Consider the following 19,276-nt stretch of genomic DNA (forward strand, 5'->3'; position numbering starts at 1 on the left):
CATGTACAGTCATTGTCAGAGTGATCTTGGAGTCTTAGTGACAAAATAAATGGTCTTAGTTAAAATACGAAACTATAAACCTTATCTATACGTAAACAGACAAAATGCAAGCAGTAATACCAGCTTCAAGTATTGAAGGAAGATTTGATTTCTCTGTTACCCTCCCAAGCTAAATAGAGTAAAATAAGTACAGTTCTTATGGTTGAGCTACTGTGGTAAAATGTGAAGTGCCACCAAAACAAAAATACCTGAAGGAGAAAGCAACAGTTAGATGATAGGAAAAAACCCCTCTTTTTAAAATTAATCCGAAAGTACAGTAAAATCAAGAGGATCTGCTGGCTACACTTAAGTTGCATGGAGTTCAAAATTAAAAGCATGCTCAGAAAGTAAAGAACTTTTCAATTTGTTTTCCGTCAGTTGTTACTGTGGAAGATAATGGGGAAATTTAATTTTCCACTGGCACTCTTCACAGGAAATCAGAATGTGGCCTTAATAGAAATTGAAGACTTATTAAGGAAGTTAAAGAGCAATTTGAAAAACTCAAGTGATGTAAGTACCAAGGAGAGATGCTATTCATTCGAAGGTTCTGAGAAAATAGTGACACTGACAAGAATGTACAATACAAAGCCTCTAGCCCTCTGGGATCACTTTTGCTATTTGAATGAGCAAGTAGTGAAAAATTGCATTCCTGCCTCACTTGCTTGGTGAGAAACTCATTTCCTGTAAAAGCAGATTATGGCTACACTGATTCATGTTTCATCACCACCCTCAGATTGGATCACTGTAGATTGTTACACCATCAAGTTCAGGAGAAGATGACAAATTTCAGGTTGTGTGCAGTGCAGCAGTCTAGCCATGGCTTGCAGAAAGTGCTGAGAATGTGCAACAGTAGAGCGTGTTGAGCTATTGTGTTTCCCCTAGTGAAGCAGAAGGTGTTGTCCTGGAGATGTCTGTATGCATAAGGACATTTTCTAAACATGAAAAATAGCTCTTTTTCATAGTAAATGATCAGTACCCTCAGCATAAGCAGCAGACTTATATATCAAGTATCAATGATCTGGTATGCCATAGAAAAATTAGAGTGCTAGTGTTTGCCTGAACAACTGGGTAATCCAGCATGTTGTCTTTGTGTGAATGCACCAAAAGTATTCTTGATGAATCTTGGATGTTAATGGAGCCTGTGGAGGGTTAACGGTGAATCATGTAGCATGTGACAGTCAACACAACATGGATTAAAAATAGTGCAAGTCTAAGTAAGTTTGTTACAGTTGGCCAGTTGGTCCTTACCTGGTTCAAAGGTAATTAGGACTTCTACAGCGATTCTGGTGAGGTTTCATAGAATCATAGAATAACCAGGTTGGAAGAGACCCACCGGATCATCGAGTCCAACCATTCCTATCAAACACTAAACCATGCCTCTTAGCACCTCGTCCACCCGTGCCTTAAACACCTCCAGGGAAGGTGACTCAACCACCTCCCTGGGCAGCCTGTTTCAGTGCCCAATGACCCTTTCTGTGAAAAATTTTTTCCTAATGTCCAGCCTAAACCTCCCCTGGCTGAGGTTGAGGCCATTTCCTCTTGTCCTGTCCCCTGTCACTTGGGAGAAGAAGCCAGCACCCTCCTCTCTACAACCTCCTTTCAGGTAGTTAGAGAGCAATGAGGTCTCCTCTCAGCCTCCTCTTCTCCAGGCTAAACAACCCCAGCTCTCTCAGCCGTTCCTTATAAGGCCTGTTCTCCAGCCCCTTTACCAGCTTCATTGCTCTTCTCTGGATTCGCTCCAGAGCCTTAACCTTCTAGGCTACATTGCCCTAAAATCTGCAGTACGTAGTCATTGCTGGAATGGAAAACAAGGATATCTCCAGTTAAGATATTTAACGTCAGGGCAATTATCTGTGATTATTGCATTAAGGATTTGGGGGCATCTTGACTCGAAAAGAGCACAGGTTTTTTCCTTGGAAATGGTAAATAATGTCAATAAATGGAAGATTACTGGATGATATCAGAAAGCCTAAGAAGTGCTGCAACAATGTGCATGCCCTGGATTTTCTGATTTTGTAGAAATCAATAATATATGTAACTGGTCCTTCAGTCAAGGGTCTGCATGTTAAAAAGTCTTATTAACTGTTTTGCATACAGTTTTTGGCTATAGAAACTTCTTGTATCCGAGGCATTAATCTCAAAGGAAATGAATTCTATGCCAATGCATTTGGGACACTTGTCTCCCAAGACACATTTACCATACTGAACTGATGTTCAGTTACTTTGATACACTTACGTGAGCTGGAGTATGTTTGGTGAGGATTACTTGGGTTTTTTTTAATGCCTTAAACCGTTGGACCCTTCTGAAAGTCTTGTGTGCTTTGAGAAGAGAGTGTGTAGGGACTAGTTTTCCCTCTCTCTTTTTCCTTAAGAGTTTGGAGAGAAGTTACTGGCTCTGTGTTGCCCCTCTCTGTGTCGCCCCTCTCTGTGTCCTCCCACTCCTTTTTTTTTTCCCCCCATTCTAATTTGATTTTTATGAGACTTCAGAAAATTCTTTCAAGCTTTCCTTCAAGAGATCCGTTTCCTGTCTTGGGTCATCATCTTAGGTGTTTACTGTGCTTGACAGAGACAAAGGAAGATGCAGGGTTTGTTGTTTCTTGAAGCCATTTGTCTCCAGAAATATTTGCTAGCTAAATCTGAGCTCTGTTTCTGAACTGAAAAATGAGAATATCAAAACAAAAAATTCTTTTTCCCTAAACTTGTTCTTGTCTGTCTTCTAGCTACTGTATGTGAATTAGCTGAAGGGTACTGACAGTGACATATCTCTTCCTAACTTTCAGAGGTCTACTTTGACCATCTCCTGTAGTGAGGTCTCATTCCACAAACTCATGGTCTATGCAGACCTTGGGTTAAGCTCATCAAAGCATAGTTCCTAGGTATGTAGCGCTTCTCAAGGGACTCTTCTTTCACAAGGATTTTCAGGCATCTGCAACACTGAAAGTAAAAAGAGGGGCAGTGTATTCTATCCATTACATCTGAAAGCCCTTCATCCAGGTGAGGAAAGCCTGAGAGAAGAAATGATTCTAGGAATGTACTTCCTTTGCTTCAGAGCCTGCTGATAGATCTGACTCTTACCGGCATGAAGTTGCATCAGAAAGCTGCCATCAGTCATTCAGGATCTTAGAATACCTTGTAACTTTGATCTCAGATGACAAAAGTACTCCACACTGTTGCAGCTTTTAAGACTTCTCTCAAGCATCCACAAGCATGTTGGGAAACGATAAATCCTACTGTCATGGCTCCATGTTGACTAGATAGAAATTTTCACTGTCCTTCTTCAGAAAAGCTTGAGTGTGGTTGATTACATCAGCAGCAGGAGAAAATACTGAGCTCTTCCCTGTCCCTCTCTTCCCCCCCCACCCCCCCCCCCGGGAATAGTCTATTGTCTCACCTCTATCTGTGGGATATTTTCTCAGCATTTTTCATCTCTTCATTTTTCTGGCTGCTATGAGCAAGAAGAGGATGGTTTGATGTACTACTAAGAAATGGAAAAGCACTGTATTTTGTGCGCAGTCCTCCGTTTTGTCAATATTCCCTGCACAATTATCTCTACAGTTTCTGAGAGACACTCAGGTCTGTTCTCGAGCTGTTTCTGCTAATTTCTGAGGTGTTAGGCTTTGTTTTCTTCAGTGAAAGGTGCTGCCTTGAGACACAAGCAGATTTTGGATTGTTTGTGAATATAACCCTGATTATTAAAACCCTTTTTACAAACTTTATATTTTTGTACTTTAGTAGTTGTCTGGGATTTCTAGCTTCTTTTCAGCCGACTCCACTATTTTAGAACTTTCATTAATATTCGGGATTGTGATTTTCTTTATTTCTGGTTTTGTCCCTTTCTTAACTGCCTTGGCTGATGTAGAACCATGCAGCACGCTTGCTTACTAGGAGTCATCTTTTATTGTTTAATTGGTGTGGGTTTGTGATTGGGTTTATGTGGGGGGGGGTGGATTTTTTTTTTTGTTGGTGTTTTTTTCCCCTTCTAAAACCAATCTAAGTGGCAATAGAAACTTGTACAGATGAGAGTATCTTTGCACTGTGGAGTTGAGGTCATTGTGTCAGTTCAGGCATGTTTCTCTCTCTTTGGGTTATGTTGTTGGTCTGAATTGAGAAATGGATTTTTCTTTGTTCTTATACACTGTTTTCTATTGGTCTTCTGCATGTTCATACTAGTTGTCTTATTTCTGTGCTCCTAAATACCACAATGTGTTTTTTCAGGAACCTGTTTGCTAGTAAGTTCTTGGCAGGAAGTGAGCCACTCATCAGAATTATTTCCCCCTTTTGGAAAAGTCCAAGAGGAGGGTACTTTTTAGTAACAAGATGGAGAGGAGGCAGAGGCCTGGAACTGATTCAGTATCATTACACCCTTAGTATTGCACGATGACGTAAGTTTTGATATCTCTGTTGTTGAATTTTAAGTAACAGGTTTGTTGGCACAGGCAAGGTAAAGAATGATACTCAGATTTGTAGAAGAGTCCCCTGATACTAGATCTCCTTAGTTTGGTACTGCATTGCATGTGAATTGTGTGGATAAATAGAGATTAGTGAATTTCATAGAAATAACTAGGATTCTTTGATATGGTGTCTGTATGTACATTCGCTAACAGTGTGGCTACTCTCTTCTCGAGTTTCTTTTTTTCAGGATGTTTGTTTGAGAGGAACAGGGTTTTGAGGGTTTACTGCACAACTTTTGTTGCCATGTAAGGAGCAGCTCAGGACACACATATTTGCAATTGTGACTTTGTGTGTGAATCTTGGAAAAAGGATAGTTGCTGGTAATATTTCTTCCATTTTTGTTGGAGGTGTATGATGCTGCTGGTAGAGGTGGGTGGGGTGAGGCTTTTTCAGGTTTTTATCTGTTGCAAGGAGCTTTCCCAGACTGTGACTATGCTGCTCATTAAGAGTATGTCTCCTTCCTTTCCATTTTACGATGTTTTTTCGAAGTGTTTGCATCCCAACTACAAGGGATTTCTCTTGCGCAGTATTCTTTTGTATGTGCTTTTGGTCACTTTGAATTTGTCAGAAGAGTTTTTGCTGTTTCAGTTTTAAGTTCTAGCTACTTGTGCAGCTCCTTTTAAATTACTACTCTGAAAACTACAAATAACCAATATATTTTGGTTTGCTGCTGTTTAATACTAAAAGATGTGCATCAACTGAAACTTTGTCAGCCATAAATCAGTGTATTTACAGGCTCCACACAAAGCTATAATATGGGTATTTCCTTGGTACTAATACCATTGTCTTTGACAACAAGTAAGGTCTGGTTGCATAAGAGACCTACCAGTAATCCATCTTTTAGTAGATTTCAGAAGGTGAAAAGTCTTCTAGGAGTAATGACTGAATCTCAGTGTATAATATTTTTATATGTAAGTGTTTTAGTGAGGTTCTCTTCCCAAATACTAGCATTAGGAGTCTTGGATTCTGCTTTGCCACTGCATATAGAAGAGCTAGCAAATTCTGTATTCTATAGTGATGATACCCACCACCGTCCAGCAATACAGGATTAATCCTTACCTTGTATTTTGTGAATCAGGACCGTAGATTTTGCTTTGTCAATATTGTATAAAGCATTGCTTAAGCTCAGTTTCAAGCACAGGAGTTTCTCTTTAATGCCTAACTATTTGTTGAGGTGACATCTGTATTCTCGGGTTTCTGTACTTTTTTGTATTATTTTATATTTTCTCATTACTTAGAACTAATAATACTAACCTACTTATTCTTGTACATTGACTGCTAATGGTGGTAATTCTTTTAAGTCATTTCTTGAGCCCTGTGGATGTCAGCTGTGATAATACCTTTTGTAGGAAGGGACAGCGTTGCTGGCCCTGACCTAGCAGAGGGATGTCTGCAGGATGTTCACTTTCCAGATGCATCACTGTATGAAAATAGCTATGTTGCTTCTATACCCAGCAGGCACACTAGATTCGTGTAGTGCTTGGCTCAAAATAGTAAGTCCTACCAGAGCTTAAATGTGTTGAAAAGTGTGTTTCAGATGTTACCAAGCTAGCTGTGCAAGAGCTAGCTCAGGTCAAAAAGAGGTAAATTTCACTCCAGTGTTAATCCAGAGAAACCAGAGATCTGATTTGTGAATTGAAAGTATGATTTATTTGGTTTTTTTTTCACCATCTGTGTGTATATGTATGTATGTGTATATATAAGGTAATTTTATATTTACCATAAGCATTTGATTGAATGGATTAATTTAAGAGCTGTGTCTTTTCTTCCTAGCATTTCTTTAAGATATAAACCAACTTAGTAACAAAAATTTCTGTGGTTTTAGTCTCTCATACTTAGGTGTTAGTGCTTCAAGTGAAAGGAAGGTATGCCCAAAATGTAAATGGAATAAAATCCAGGTATATCTGTTCACCTAGTATATAATGAAAACAGGCAGAGTGTATATAATTAGGGCTTTTTAGAGAGTCTTTTCATAAGAGTTCTAGGTGGTGTCATGTTAAGAATTAATGTGAATTTTGCTGTTAACAGGCATCCTTTGAGAAGCACTAATGAATTGGGAAAATAAGAACCTCTTAGAAAAGAGTTAATAACATTAGGTTAGCAGATTAAGTAGGTTTTCTTCAAGTTTTGGCATGGGGCAGAAGGAAAACATGCAGGACCAATGTAAATATTCTGCTTTACCAAATAACTGCCCAACATGGTATTTAAGTCTAGTTTATTCCCCCCCCCCGCCCCTCAGGTTAGCCTTACATGTAGAAGAGTAATTGTGATTTTTTTGTTTGGTTGGGTTTTTTTGTTTGAGAAATGTATTTGTCATTGTGTCTGAACTAAAACTGTGGAGTACAGGTTAATTAACTATATTCAGCAGACTAACTTTTAAGTTTGACTACGTTAAAATGGTTCTTACCACTTTGGTGCATAAACAGTTTCTAGGTAAGAGAAGTAAACATCAAGCTTCCTGCTGTCGTGTTGAGAGGTTGATGCATTTTAATCTTAACTGATTTTAAGATGGACAGTAAGGCAGATAAATGTCTAGATGCTAACCTTGCTTTATTTTTACAAAAAAAAAATGAACAAAGTTGTGCAACCAACCTGTATTGTGTATTTTTTTAAATAAACTGACTTCTTTTTCTAGGCCTTAGATGGTCAGAATATTTATAATGCTTGCTGTACCCTACGGATTGATTTTTCCAAATTGGTGAATTTGAATGTAAAGTACAACAATGATAAAAGCAGGGATTACACTCGTCCTGATCTTCCGTCTGGTGATGGACAGCCAGCGCTGGACCCAGCTATTGCTGCAGCATTTGCAAAGGAGACCTCCCTTCTAGGTATGATTCTGAAATTGTTCTTTGGTATTGCAAACTCGCTTGATAAAAATGTTTAACCTTTTTGTCAACTGAAGATCTTAAATTGTGGTAGTGTTCAAAGGCCCATTCAGGGTTCCGCCTATATTGTGATCTGAATTATGGTAAGGCAATTACATTATTGTTAGAAGTCCATCAAACAAATGAGAGAATGCATGACAAAATGAGAAGTGTACAAAGTATAAGGAAAAGTCAAGTTACTTCTTATTTTTAAATCTATCCTCCTTTATTTCATATATTCCTGTTAGCTGCCACTGCCCATCTTGCCCACCCAGATTTCTAACAAGAATATTAACGTGATTTGCATGTCTCATTCATGCTAATACTTATTTATAATATCAGGCTATGAAAGTAGCATTTTGTTGTTTTTCTTCAATGAGGAAAAGTCTTGCTCTTTGCTTAAAAAAAAAAAAATGCTAACCTATGGTTTCTATAAAGAAGAGGGAAAAATATGTAGTTGCGCTTCCAGTGCCATGATATGTGAGTTCTAATATCCTGTCAGCTTTTGAGTTCAGTAGCATTCGGTGAAATGCTTTGAGAAAGATACACATGGCTATATATTCTGATTATTAGCAAAATAATTAACGCATACTTTTAGAGAAACTTGTAGATTTTTTTTTTTATCACAATTCATTGCATACGTTTCCCTCCTACTTCTGTCAAGTTGCTGGTTTTGGGGGAGAACACCTTTCACTCTTCAAAATCTAATAGTACTTGGACATATTTTATTGTGGTCATTGTTCTTCCCACTTAGTCTTTTTTTCTTATTTTATTATTCTTTCATCATTTTCCATTTTTCTTCTAAAGAAAACTTGAGATCAACATACATTTACAGTCTTATTTTTTGTACAGGATGAGCTCACTTAGAGTAAACCAGAGTAATGTGGTAAGAGAGGCCTCTGCTCTCTGTAACAGAAGTTACAATGCATTTAGTGAATGATGTGAGCCAGGGAAAAGGGTGACTACTGTAGCTGAGGCTACTGAATACTGTGCTAGATCTACCTCTTTTCCATAATCAGATTACCTTTCATATCTAGTTGTAAATTACACACCCCTACCTCTCACAAACTTTGGAATGTTCATCTTGAGATCCTCCATTATGACTTGCAAAATGGTGTATCATTTGTAGCAACAGCAGAAGTTTTGGAAAGTAAAAAAAAAAAAAAATAAGAAGAGAGAGGAGAGAGTTAAAGATTACGACTGATAAACAGTGCCAAATGCAGTGTTACTTATCTAACTAGTTCTGACACTTTCCAGAATCCTGAGAAGTCACTTTCCAGTCTCAGACTTACTAACATACTTCTTCGTGTATAATGCTTATAGTATACATCAAATTAACAGATTCAATTTGCGTGGCATAGTGGAATCACAGTCTGAGAATGCCAGGATTGCTGCATCATTTTGAATACGTTTAATAATTGGGGTTGTTATTGTCTATCCCACTGACTTTAGCTTTAACGGACTTTATGTTCTGGTGCATTAGGCTTGAAAGTCATTTAGATGCTTTTTAGAGTTTTGTCTGCAAAAGTACGTACACTTTCTAACCTGATTTTAATGAGACTCATTCTTTTGTGAATATTAAAGGATTTTGGTAGTGAAATTGTGAAGATGACAGTCATAATAACTAAATATTTTAATTCTTATTCTCTGGATGGACATCTTTAAATGCACTGTTTTCCCAAGCAGCAGAAAATTAAAAGTTACATGACCTGAGTAACTTCCATTGCAGCTGTGAAACATTTTCAGAGCACCAGTGATGTCAGTCATGTTTATTTTGCTAAGCAATGGGGATTGTCATAGCTGTTTTTCCTTCTGTAAAAGTATTCATTGTTTTGAATGAGACTTAGGGGAGATGAATGATTCTGCTTGTGGCCAGTTGGGTGAGTTTGGGGATGATTATAGTCCTCTCTTTTTGGATTTCGTGGTCTTTTTCCTAGTTGCATATTTTTTGGTTGGTTTTTACAGAAATTGAGCTCTACAACTGAAAAACTTTTACAAAAAATGCTCCATAGTACCGTTGGTGCCTTAGCCATTTGAGTAGTTGTCTAAATGGGAATGGTGCTTGTTTGGATATGTAAGAACAGCATTCTTGCTATAGGCTACTTCCTGTGGAAAAAGGCACAAAATATGATACAAATAAGAAAGGACAAAGGATAGAAAAAAATCAAAAGCCTTCATGGATGCTTGCACATGCAATTTACAACTGCATTTTTATTCAGTTGCTCAAAAGGAGAAGAATAAGAATGCTTTAAAAGTTCAGTGTGTTGGAAGATGGAGGTTGGCAAAGTGTGAAATACAGCAGAATGATAGTGGTGACCTTCCTCCTGCTTCTTTCTTTTATCATAGTATTTTATTTCCTTTTATCTGCTTTAAAATTCTTATTTCTGTAATGTTGATAAAGATACTTTCAGAGTGTATGCAGAGCATCCACCACACCCTGGTCACAGATCGTTCCCAAAGGGCATGTTCCTCCATGAAAGAGTGGAGCTCTATTTTGAGCTTAATGTGATATTCTTTCACGTTCTTTTACATGCTCAATACTATAACTTGAACCTGTGTCATTCTTGTTCAAAGTCTCTCTGTGGCTGTTCTCTTATACGTATATAATGAGATCACTAAGAGAAAATGTGTCAAGAACTCAGTTCTGACTTTCTCCAATGTTGTGCTATTACACGCTGGATAGTTGTAAAACTTGGGTGCCTTTTTGTTGTTGGTTTTTTAACAGTATTCGGTAATTCATATGTCAGCAGTGAGGTTTAGGTTTAACCTAATTTTGTGATTTGAGTTCTATTGACAAGATGTGAGCCTTGTTAGTGCTGGTGTTTAAAGCTACGTTCATACTAAACTGTTACATGTCTTAATTTCCTTTTGGATGGAATTAGTCCTCCTCTTCAGTCCATGTAACTTTATGATGTACTGTACTAACACCTAGAGCTTCATAAGTTGTTATGCAGAGATTTTACAGGATGCTAGTATCTCCCCCAAATCCAGTGTGGCTAAGTGTAAGTAGTAGGGCAATAACCAGTTCAAAAAAGGCAGGTTACTTGACTTAGACACGAAAATGTTCATGACAGGGCTAGGGACTAAATCCAGTTCTTAGTTGCAGTTATGCGTATTTGCATTAAGATGACTACACCATACTGCCTGGGGTTTTCACACAGAAGTTCATAATATATTTTTAGTATAGCTTTAACTTGCCTGTTAGTGAAATGGCATTACAAATTTGCATTTCAGAAGTCATGCAAAAAGATACAGTGAAGGGGAGTAAATCATGTGATGTGCTGTGTTTAAACTTCATTGAGGAAAAAGACCTAAAATGGCAAGGAAAAATGTGTATAATATTTGTGTTTTCATTAATATGGGGTAAGAAGCTACAAAACTGTTATCTGTCCTTGTTGGAAGCTAAAATAGATCTTTCCTAGTACCTGTTGATCATGTTGACGAAGTAGCTAACATTTCTGAATAGTTTCAGTCCTCAAGTCTTAATGTGTTGCATGGTAAGGAATAATTGGAACACAAGTTGCTAGTATTTTTATTATTTTATATGCTTAAATCAAAATGGCAAGTTAGAGTGCAGTGGAAACCTACAGAAGAGTTGTGTTTTCTGTGGGTTTGTAATTTCTCTGACCTTTCCAAGAAGCGAGATCTGTGTGTCCTACGTGATCAGTTAGAAACGTATCAATCAAACAGATGATCCTAGCCTGCATGCATCGCTATTCATTCATCTGCAATATTCTCACCTATGATGAAATAATGTGTCGGAAGTCTTTGGCACTGTAAATTGGACATGTTTTCAATGAGTCTAGTTGCCTTTTAAAAAGAGAGAATCACTAATGGACAAAATAGCCTGGTTTCAAATGAATTATCAGAAACAAATGGTTGATTTCACCCCGTGTCCCCCAAGCTCTGTTTTTTTTACAGAGAAACAACTTAGATTAAACAACCACTGTATTATACCGAACTGCAACAAACAATTTAAATAAGAGCTGCTAATAATTGTAAATACTAATATGTAATAATACTTTAACGAAAATTTAGATATTTGTTTGATTTTTACAGCTGGAAATATATTGTAGTTGGGGTTCCCACAGCTTTATCCCATGCTATTGTCACTGACTTTCTTTATTAACATTTCCCAATAGTGCCCTTTTTTAAGGTTCTTATTAATTTAATCTGTTTCAAAGGGTAGTAACTGGAAATACTTTTGTATAAATGCTGTTGAATTAATGTTTGTTTTTAACTTCTTCAGTGGGACCAAAGGATGTCCTGTAGAACATGTGATGTTAGGAAGAATTTTGTCTTTTAAAGTATGACTTACTCAGCTATGCTCTGCCCAGCAATCAAAGAGCCATAAAAATTTCACAGGTCATCTTTAAGTTATATTATTCCTAAAAACGCTGGGCTGGCTTAAAGCTTCTAAGAGTAGAGAGATATCCCTAAAAACACTAGAAGATTTGAAATGCTTTAGTACCTTGGCATTTTCTAGTACTTAAATGTTTGCTATTGACCTAGTATAAAATAAGTTGTTTCCCTTCAGGTGGACGTTTGTCTCCTCTTGCTATCATTCTTCATGTTTCCATCTGTATTACCTGTACAGAAGCTGAGTGTAAATAAACATGACTTTAGTTATAACTACATCCTTTACTTTTGTGGAAAAAAAAAATTATAAAGCTATATTCTTCAGCTTTAACCCAAGATCAGAATATGCATCATTTTTATGGTATGTCTTGCTGTTGATATACATAAGTATATAGCCTTACACTTTCATTTCCTGTCAAAGGAATTTTGAGAAACAGAATTGCTATTCTTGGACTAGCAATGGTCCAATCTAATTCTATATCCTTTCTCTGACAGCAAGTGTTATTTCTGTATTCTCTGATGGAAGACCTAGCGCAGCCATCATAATGGATGATCATACGGTAGCATAAATGGGGGAGGGTGTTTGCTTTCCTAACCTCCAGGTAGCCCATGCTTGGCTTACGTGATGAAACTACGCTGTCACTTTATTGCCTATTTAATGTCACTGGTTGTTGTGTCCATAGACCATCTCATACAGTCTCAAATCTGATAAGTGTTTTTGCAGGGTGCAAGGGAGAAAGACAAGATAGGGGGTTTCCTTCTTTTTATGTATTCCAGTCAGTCCCACAAATACCACATATAATGCAACAGAAAGATCGTATTTGTTGCCGTTTGATTCAAGTAGATTTTTCCTTTATCTTGTGGCGTGAGAGATAACTAGAATTGCCATTACTCAGAACTTTCTGTTTCTTTGGTTTGGCCCCTGAATGCTAGCATTTTTAATCTTTTAAACTTTATTGGAAAGCATTCCATATCTCTATAATTTCCTTAGAACACTGACTGTTTTTTCTTTGTGCTTTAGCAGGAAATGACCACAAAATATTTGAGTGATTGATCAGTAATATGTTAAGCACTATCGCAAAGTAGTGATTGATGTGCTGTTTCCTTTGAGGAGTCAGTTGTCCAGCCCAGCAAAATCTTTCTCCTTTTTTTTAATTTTAAATTATTTGTTTTTCACGAGTTTTGTAACAGTATAAATAAATTGGAATGGAGATAGAAATCTTCTCTAGGGAATTAAAAAAAAGTAATTGTAACATACCTTATTCTGCCTTCTGCCTCTGTTCTGTCCCCCATGTGTTGCCTTTTGACACTAAATCTGGGATTACTGGGGTTTTTTTTTAAAGTAATGGTGGAATACATTCACCTATCTGCTTAATATTTGGACATTGACTGAAACTGAAGAATATTTAGTTTTTTCTTATAACTTCCTTTAAAGTAAAACTTTGTGGGAAGAAAAGTAGTCTTAAGTATGTAGTGTAAAGGTTATGTTTAGTCTGTCTATTTGACATGTGAGAATATGGTCAAAAGTTGTTAGCACGATCATATAAATATTGGGAACTTTGCCAAAATACTGAAATCTGAGAAATGAGTTGCAGTAAAAAAAAATAACGCAACAACTGAAGTTATAATTCCCTGTTGTTTTTTATACATTTTACTACTTCAGTGTCCTTTTACTGAACTCTTAAAATGTGCAAATTTTGATTGAATACAATAAAACTGTTCCTGTGTAAACTACTCTAGTCCATATGTATCAGAAAATCCTTTCACACATCCCAGGAGTAGCACACTCACTCACCTAAAATACCCTGCTGACTTTGTAAAACCAGCAGGTCTCTGAAAGACCCAATTTTCCTTGGAAGAAATAAAAAACACAGCTGAAGGTTTAGTGAATGGTAACATGCTTGTTCAGGGAATAGGCTTACGGAGGCACAGAATGTGATTGGTGGTGCTAACTTGAGTCTTGAACTTGAGAAGTTGCCTCCTTCACTCTTTTATGCTAAGGCTCCAAGAGATACTTGGGCCTTTTTACATACCCAACTCATATTGTATATTCAGTCTGAAGCATCAAGTTGAAGTAAAAAATGCCCCTCAAATAGTTATGCAAATTATGGATATGATGATGCAGAGAGCACTATTAGTGTTTATTCTTACTGTTTTGATCAACGTTTACTTGATACCATTTTGGTAAGCTAAACACTGTAAGCATTTTGGAATGCATTGGAAACAGTTTTGGTGCGCAAGAATTAAGTACTTTTTACATCATGTCTCTTCTTTGAAGACTTACATTTCTCTTCTTTATGTTAATTTAACAACCCATGTTGCAACCTTTTGGATGACTTAAACGATGGAATGGTCTGCTTTGTGGAGTGTTGTTTGTAACACTTGTACTGATACAAGTACTTTTTTTAACGACTTGTGTGTGTTTCGTAAAATATGCTTTATTTTAAAATTAGGGCTTCCTGTTGCAGCTGTTCCAGGAGCTCTGAGTCCCTTGGCTATTCCAAATGCTGCTGCTGCAGCTGCAGCTGCTGCTGCTGGCCGTGTGGGTATGCCTGGAGTTTCAGCTGGTGGCAACACAGTCCTCCTGGTTAGCAATTTAAATGAAGAGGTTAGTGAAACAATTTCACTGTTTTTTTTCCCTCTCTTTAGTCACACTTCATTTGTCTGTATTATAATTTCTTTGCGTTTGACCTCTTCCATTTGGATTTTAAGCTCAAAGTATTTTTGCTGTTTTTAATAATCCCCCAAAGTTAATTGTAAAGCCGTTATTGTTAAATACTTTTGTTTTCCCAGGTAGCTAACAACCTGTAATGTCCTTTAATGGTCTGCTACCCTTTTTTTTTTCCCTAAGAAAAATGTGGTAACTACTGCATGTTTGACATTTGAATTGAAAACTTTATTTTTACAAAATAGCAACTTTGCTTTTATTTTGCAATTACAGTCATGTAAACTAGAATTTCTATATTGTTTCTTCTAATTGTTTGCTGTTTCATTTCATGCTTATATCTCACATTTTAAGGTCTTAATTTATGTGAACTACTCTAACACATTTTTCTTTGAAGGTTCTCCCAAAGATCTTGATGAGGCACTCTTCCAGTCTCTCTTAGTAATTTTTTTCTTTGCAGTTACTCATTTGTCTTTAAAAAATAAAAAATGATGGCAAGGCATTTTCACCTTAACTGTATCTTTCCTGCTAACTCTGAAATCTAAAGGGGTTTATTTAGTTTTGCATTTTTACTGTTGTTTACATTTATTTTGATGGCTGTGAAAGCTGGTATGAAATGTGGGAAGTTTGTATCAGTGTAGGTGTTCCATTTTTAACTGGCCTCTGTCACTGTAAATCATTAAGCTTTTTTTTTTATCATCTGGTACTATTTTGTCATCCACAGTCTTGCATGTTAAAATGTTTTAGATCAGAGCGCCATTTTGAAAGATGTTTTGCCTGCATTTCATAACCAGCCATGCTTACGCAGTTGAAGTTCAAAGTTTAAAATTTCTATTGCATGCTTCTTTTTATTTATTTTCATGTTGAGATGAAATGCTGTAGTTTACTCTTGATATGAATGTACTTTACCCATATTTGTCTTGGGTGACTGCATTTTATTCAGTTTTTCTTGTACAGTACATAAACCAACCATTTTCTGACCAAATTCCTGCATTTCCTATGTACTGACCTATATTTTATTTTTTTTTTGTTCCCCACTTTCTTATTTTTTTTCTTCTGCATTGCTGTATTCCCTTCCCCATTTCATCCTTTTCCCTTTGTGTTCAACTTCCCTTTCCTTGTGTTCACCCAAATTCCCATGCCCTTCCCTGTCTTACCCTTCTTGTCTTTGTCTACGTTCCCTGTCTTCATTCCCTATGTTCATGCTTCTGTGCTTGAACAAAATGTTCCTCGGACCAACTTGCCCCAATTAACCGCCTTGAAACCATGATCCATGACCACCTCACCATTCTGCGGGAACCACCCTTCGTTATGGATGATCTGTTCATCTCCGCTCTTCCTCGACTCTTCTCTCTTCTTGTCTTACGCTGCTTGCTCTTCTCTCCTTCTAAAGATGGTTACGCCCCAAAGTCTGTTTACCCTCTTCGGTATGTTATTGTTAGCACTATACTTTTATTATTGATTTGATTTTTGTTTTGGTTTTTTTTGGTTTTGGTTTTTTTTGTTTCACCTTAATTCTTATTTGTAGCTAGCACTTTGGCTTAAAGTTGAATAGTAAATCTTTTGCTATTTTTCTTTTGCTGTTTAAAACTCTCCATAAACACAGATTTTCTTTTAATGCATGCTAATATATTTTGCATGGTCTTTAATTTAATATCATTCACATAGCTTTGAGGGTTTATCAGAAATTATTCTTTTCAAAATTCACTATTCAAAATCTTATTCTCCTTTATTCATTTGTGAGAGTGTTGCGTTTGAGTGAATGGTCTTGTTGCTGTCTGAATGTTCCATTGATATGTCAAAATGTTATTTAGGCGACTGGCTTTAAAATGAACTTTTTTTGGGTTACCTTTGACTTTGAAAAGGTGTTTATGGTGATGTGCAGCGTGTGAAGATTTTATACAATAAGAAAGACAGTGCTCTTATACAGATGGCTGATGGAAACCAGTCACAGCTGGGTAAGGCTAGTTTTTTGTTTATATTCCCATTAGTCTAAGTACTTGAAATTATGCTTAGTTCACCTGATTTTACACAGCATGTTTACATTTCACAGTGTGTCTTGTCTCCTGGTTACCCACAAGATTCAAAACCTTATTGCATGCACTTGTATTCTAGAAGGTGTGCACAATATCCTAAATGAATTCAACAGCTGAGTCACATGTGACGGTCTTCAAGTAACATTAAACATTCATGCAGATTCTGCAGACGTAGTTCTCTAATCCAGTCTTTTAGCACATTGACCCTTTGATTTGCTTGGGTGTTTCTTGTTTGCTTGTGTAGTGTACCACAAACTGTTGAAAAGTAACACTGAATTGAGGAAACCTCTTTTCTTTTTCAGCCATGAGCCATCTTAATGGACAAAAAATGTACGGAAAGATTATTCGGGTTACCCTTTCTAAACATCAGACAGTACAACTACCTCGAGAGGGACTTGATGACCAAGGGCTGACTAAAGATTTTGGTAATTCACCTCTACATCGCTTCAAAAAACCTGGTTCAAAAAACTTTCAAAATATATTCCCTCCTTCTGCAACACTTCATCTGTCCAATATTCCGTAAGTATTGACTGTCAGTGAGCCTGTAGTATTAACATGAATCACAATGTGCTGAATTGGCTAAATAGGTCTGTCTTACACTTGTTTTCTTTCTGTCTATAGACCATCAGTAGCAGAAGAGGATCTACGCACATTGTTTGCCAACACTGGAGGCACTGTGAAAGCATTTAAATTTTTTCAGTAAGTACCTTTTCTGTACACATCTCTAACAAAAGACTGCCTAAGTGTGTTTTTGCAGAAGGTCTTAAGGAAAACCACAGAAGATAGCAAACATTAGGAGCAGCCCCTTTAGTGTTCAAGTTCCTAATGCCATTATTTTGTTTCAGAAGAGATCACAAGATGGCACTTCTTCAGATGTCAACAGTAGAAGAAGCTATTCAGGCTTTGATTGATCTTCACAATTACAATCTGGGAGAAAATCACCATCTGAGAGTTTCTTTCTCCAAGTCAACTATTTAAAAAGGCAGTTGAAAACAAGGGTGCATTGCATTGTTTGGTGTTGTCACCTATTGACTGTTCAGGAAAGTGGGGACCAGAGTTTGTCTTCTGTTTGTTTTTTAAATTTTTTTTCCATGCCGTTATCATTCCTTGGTGGTTTTAAAAAATAAAAAATAAAATAAAAAATAAGCAGTGATGTTAACTGCTGTTGTTTCAACTGTTGTTTAGATAAATCATCATTTTGTTTAAAAGATTTCAAGTTAATACCACAATTTTTCAACTTGGTTGACATACGTGCCTTAAAAAGGAAAACTAGTACTGCTGGAATTGCATAACTAGTAAAAAGCGAATTTGGTTGTCTGGGGCACATTGTTACATGATAATTTAAATATGTTTAGGCAGGGGTGTGTAAAAAGGTTAAGCTTTTGTTTCTCCTGCTTGATAGATTTCTTTATCTGCTGACTTGTCACTTATTTTTCTTTTTAATTGGATAAGATGCATTACGCTGAAAGAGTAAAATGATGTTATTTGATTTCTGCTACTTTTTGCTTTGCGCTTTTTTTTTTTTAAAAAAAAAGGCCTTTTGAATTTCATGGTTCTGGTCTAGATTCAGTTATGACTGTAGGCATTAGTTAAAATTAACAAGGTACAGCATATTAATTTCTTAAAGGACAAAAAGTGACTTCTGTGACTTTAAGCCCTACATGAAAAGCATTGTGGAATCTTAACCTTTTTGTACACACTCTTATGGGATGTATCATATAAATGTCAGCACTAAGTAATGTCTTGTTTGTGGCTGAATATTTTTCGTAGATGTTTTTGAAGTTGACATGACTTATGTGCGTTTCAATATATATTGCCATCTTTAGTTTGTAATTAAGATATGGAATATGGTTGTGGATTTCTGAGCATGTACAGACTGGTCAAGCTAGTTCAGGAAATGGTGCACGTGTTTTTCAACGATGAAGAAAGTTTGCTGCAGATGATTGCAGGAAATTTTGTGGCAGTTTTCTAAAACTGACAACCAGGTGGGACCAAAGTTTATGTGCCTTTAGTCTTAATTTACCTTGCATTGTAATATTCAGTTTTAATAAATCTCTTCAAAATATTTTGTATTTAGAAATTGATCTGACTTTACTATAAACATGGCTCAGAATCTACAGATCCAGTTAATTTCAAAGCAGTTCTCTGTCAGTCTGAACTGTTACCTTGATTCTGTTTAAATGACCAATACTTTTTGAAATTGATGTACTTAGTTTCAAGATTCATAGATTCTGTTATCTATGTAGAAAAAAAAAAAAGGTCATGTATATTTTCTATTAGTTGAGTTTTTACATCTTTAGAATTGTAAAATTCAGTATAGTTTGGAAGTGGCACAATTAAAAATTAATTTTCTAACAAAGTTGGGAGGTTTGATGGTTGTTTAATTTCATTTTGTGTGTACTCTGCTTACCTCTGTAGCATGCTCAATAAACACTTCTGTAGCTCTGTATTCACCTTTTCTGTCTTTCTCTGCTGCTTTCTATCTCTCCTCTTTATTTTCACTTCTACTGTGCTTCTAAATTCATGTTTATTCTCTGCCAGGGTGGGAAAAGCATAATATTTAAAAATACAATTTATGGCTTCTTACATAAATCTGATGCTGTGAAAAATATCGGCTTTTTATTTTCAGAAAGATGGTGACCCCTTTGCAGACGTGTGCATATTAAACATTTCCCACCCTGTTATAACTTACTGCTTTAAAGACATAACTTTTATTGTAGTTCGTTAGCTCTCTCTTTCTATCTTTTTAAGTTTTTAAGCAGATATATGCACTAATAGATCTCTCAGGTTTGCCATGCTCTCTTGCTGCAGTTTCATACTCCATTTTTTTTGTCTGCTGAAGATTTTCTACTAATCAT

General features: G+C 36.5%; 1 protein-coding gene across 5 annotated transcripts in view; it reads left to right on the forward strand.

The window, feature by feature from the left end:
• The window catches only part of PTBP2 (polypyrimidine tract binding protein 2), a 51,272-nt gene extending 32,398 nt beyond the window's left edge, over window positions 1-18,874 (forward strand). For 2 of the 5 annotated variants that reach the window (XM_069862155.1, XM_069862159.1), the window contains 7 exons: window positions 7,127-7,322; window positions 14,171-14,325; window positions 15,776-15,809; window positions 16,248-16,340; window positions 16,721-16,937; window positions 17,040-17,117; window positions 17,264-18,874. In XM_069862155.1, the coding sequence (XP_069718256.1) occupies window positions 7,127-7,322; window positions 14,171-14,325; window positions 15,776-15,809; window positions 16,248-16,340; window positions 16,721-16,937; window positions 17,040-17,117; window positions 17,264-17,396 (906 nt within the window). In that variant the 3' untranslated portion in view covers window positions 17,397-18,874. The remainder of the gene's footprint in view (window positions 1-7,126; window positions 7,323-14,170; window positions 14,326-15,775; window positions 15,810-16,247; window positions 16,341-16,720; window positions 16,938-17,039; window positions 17,118-17,263) is intronic. The other 3 variants (XM_069862156.1, XM_069862157.1, XM_069862158.1) reach the window with 3 other exon arrangements.
• The last annotated feature ends 402 nt before the right edge of the window (window positions 18,875-19,276 follow it).

This window comes from Phaenicophaeus curvirostris, chromosome 8 (genome assembly GCF_032191515.1).
Source record: "Phaenicophaeus curvirostris isolate KB17595 chromosome 8, BPBGC_Pcur_1.0, whole genome shotgun sequence".
Taxonomy (NCBI): Eukaryota; Metazoa; Chordata; class Aves; order Cuculiformes; family Cuculidae; genus Phaenicophaeus; species Phaenicophaeus curvirostris.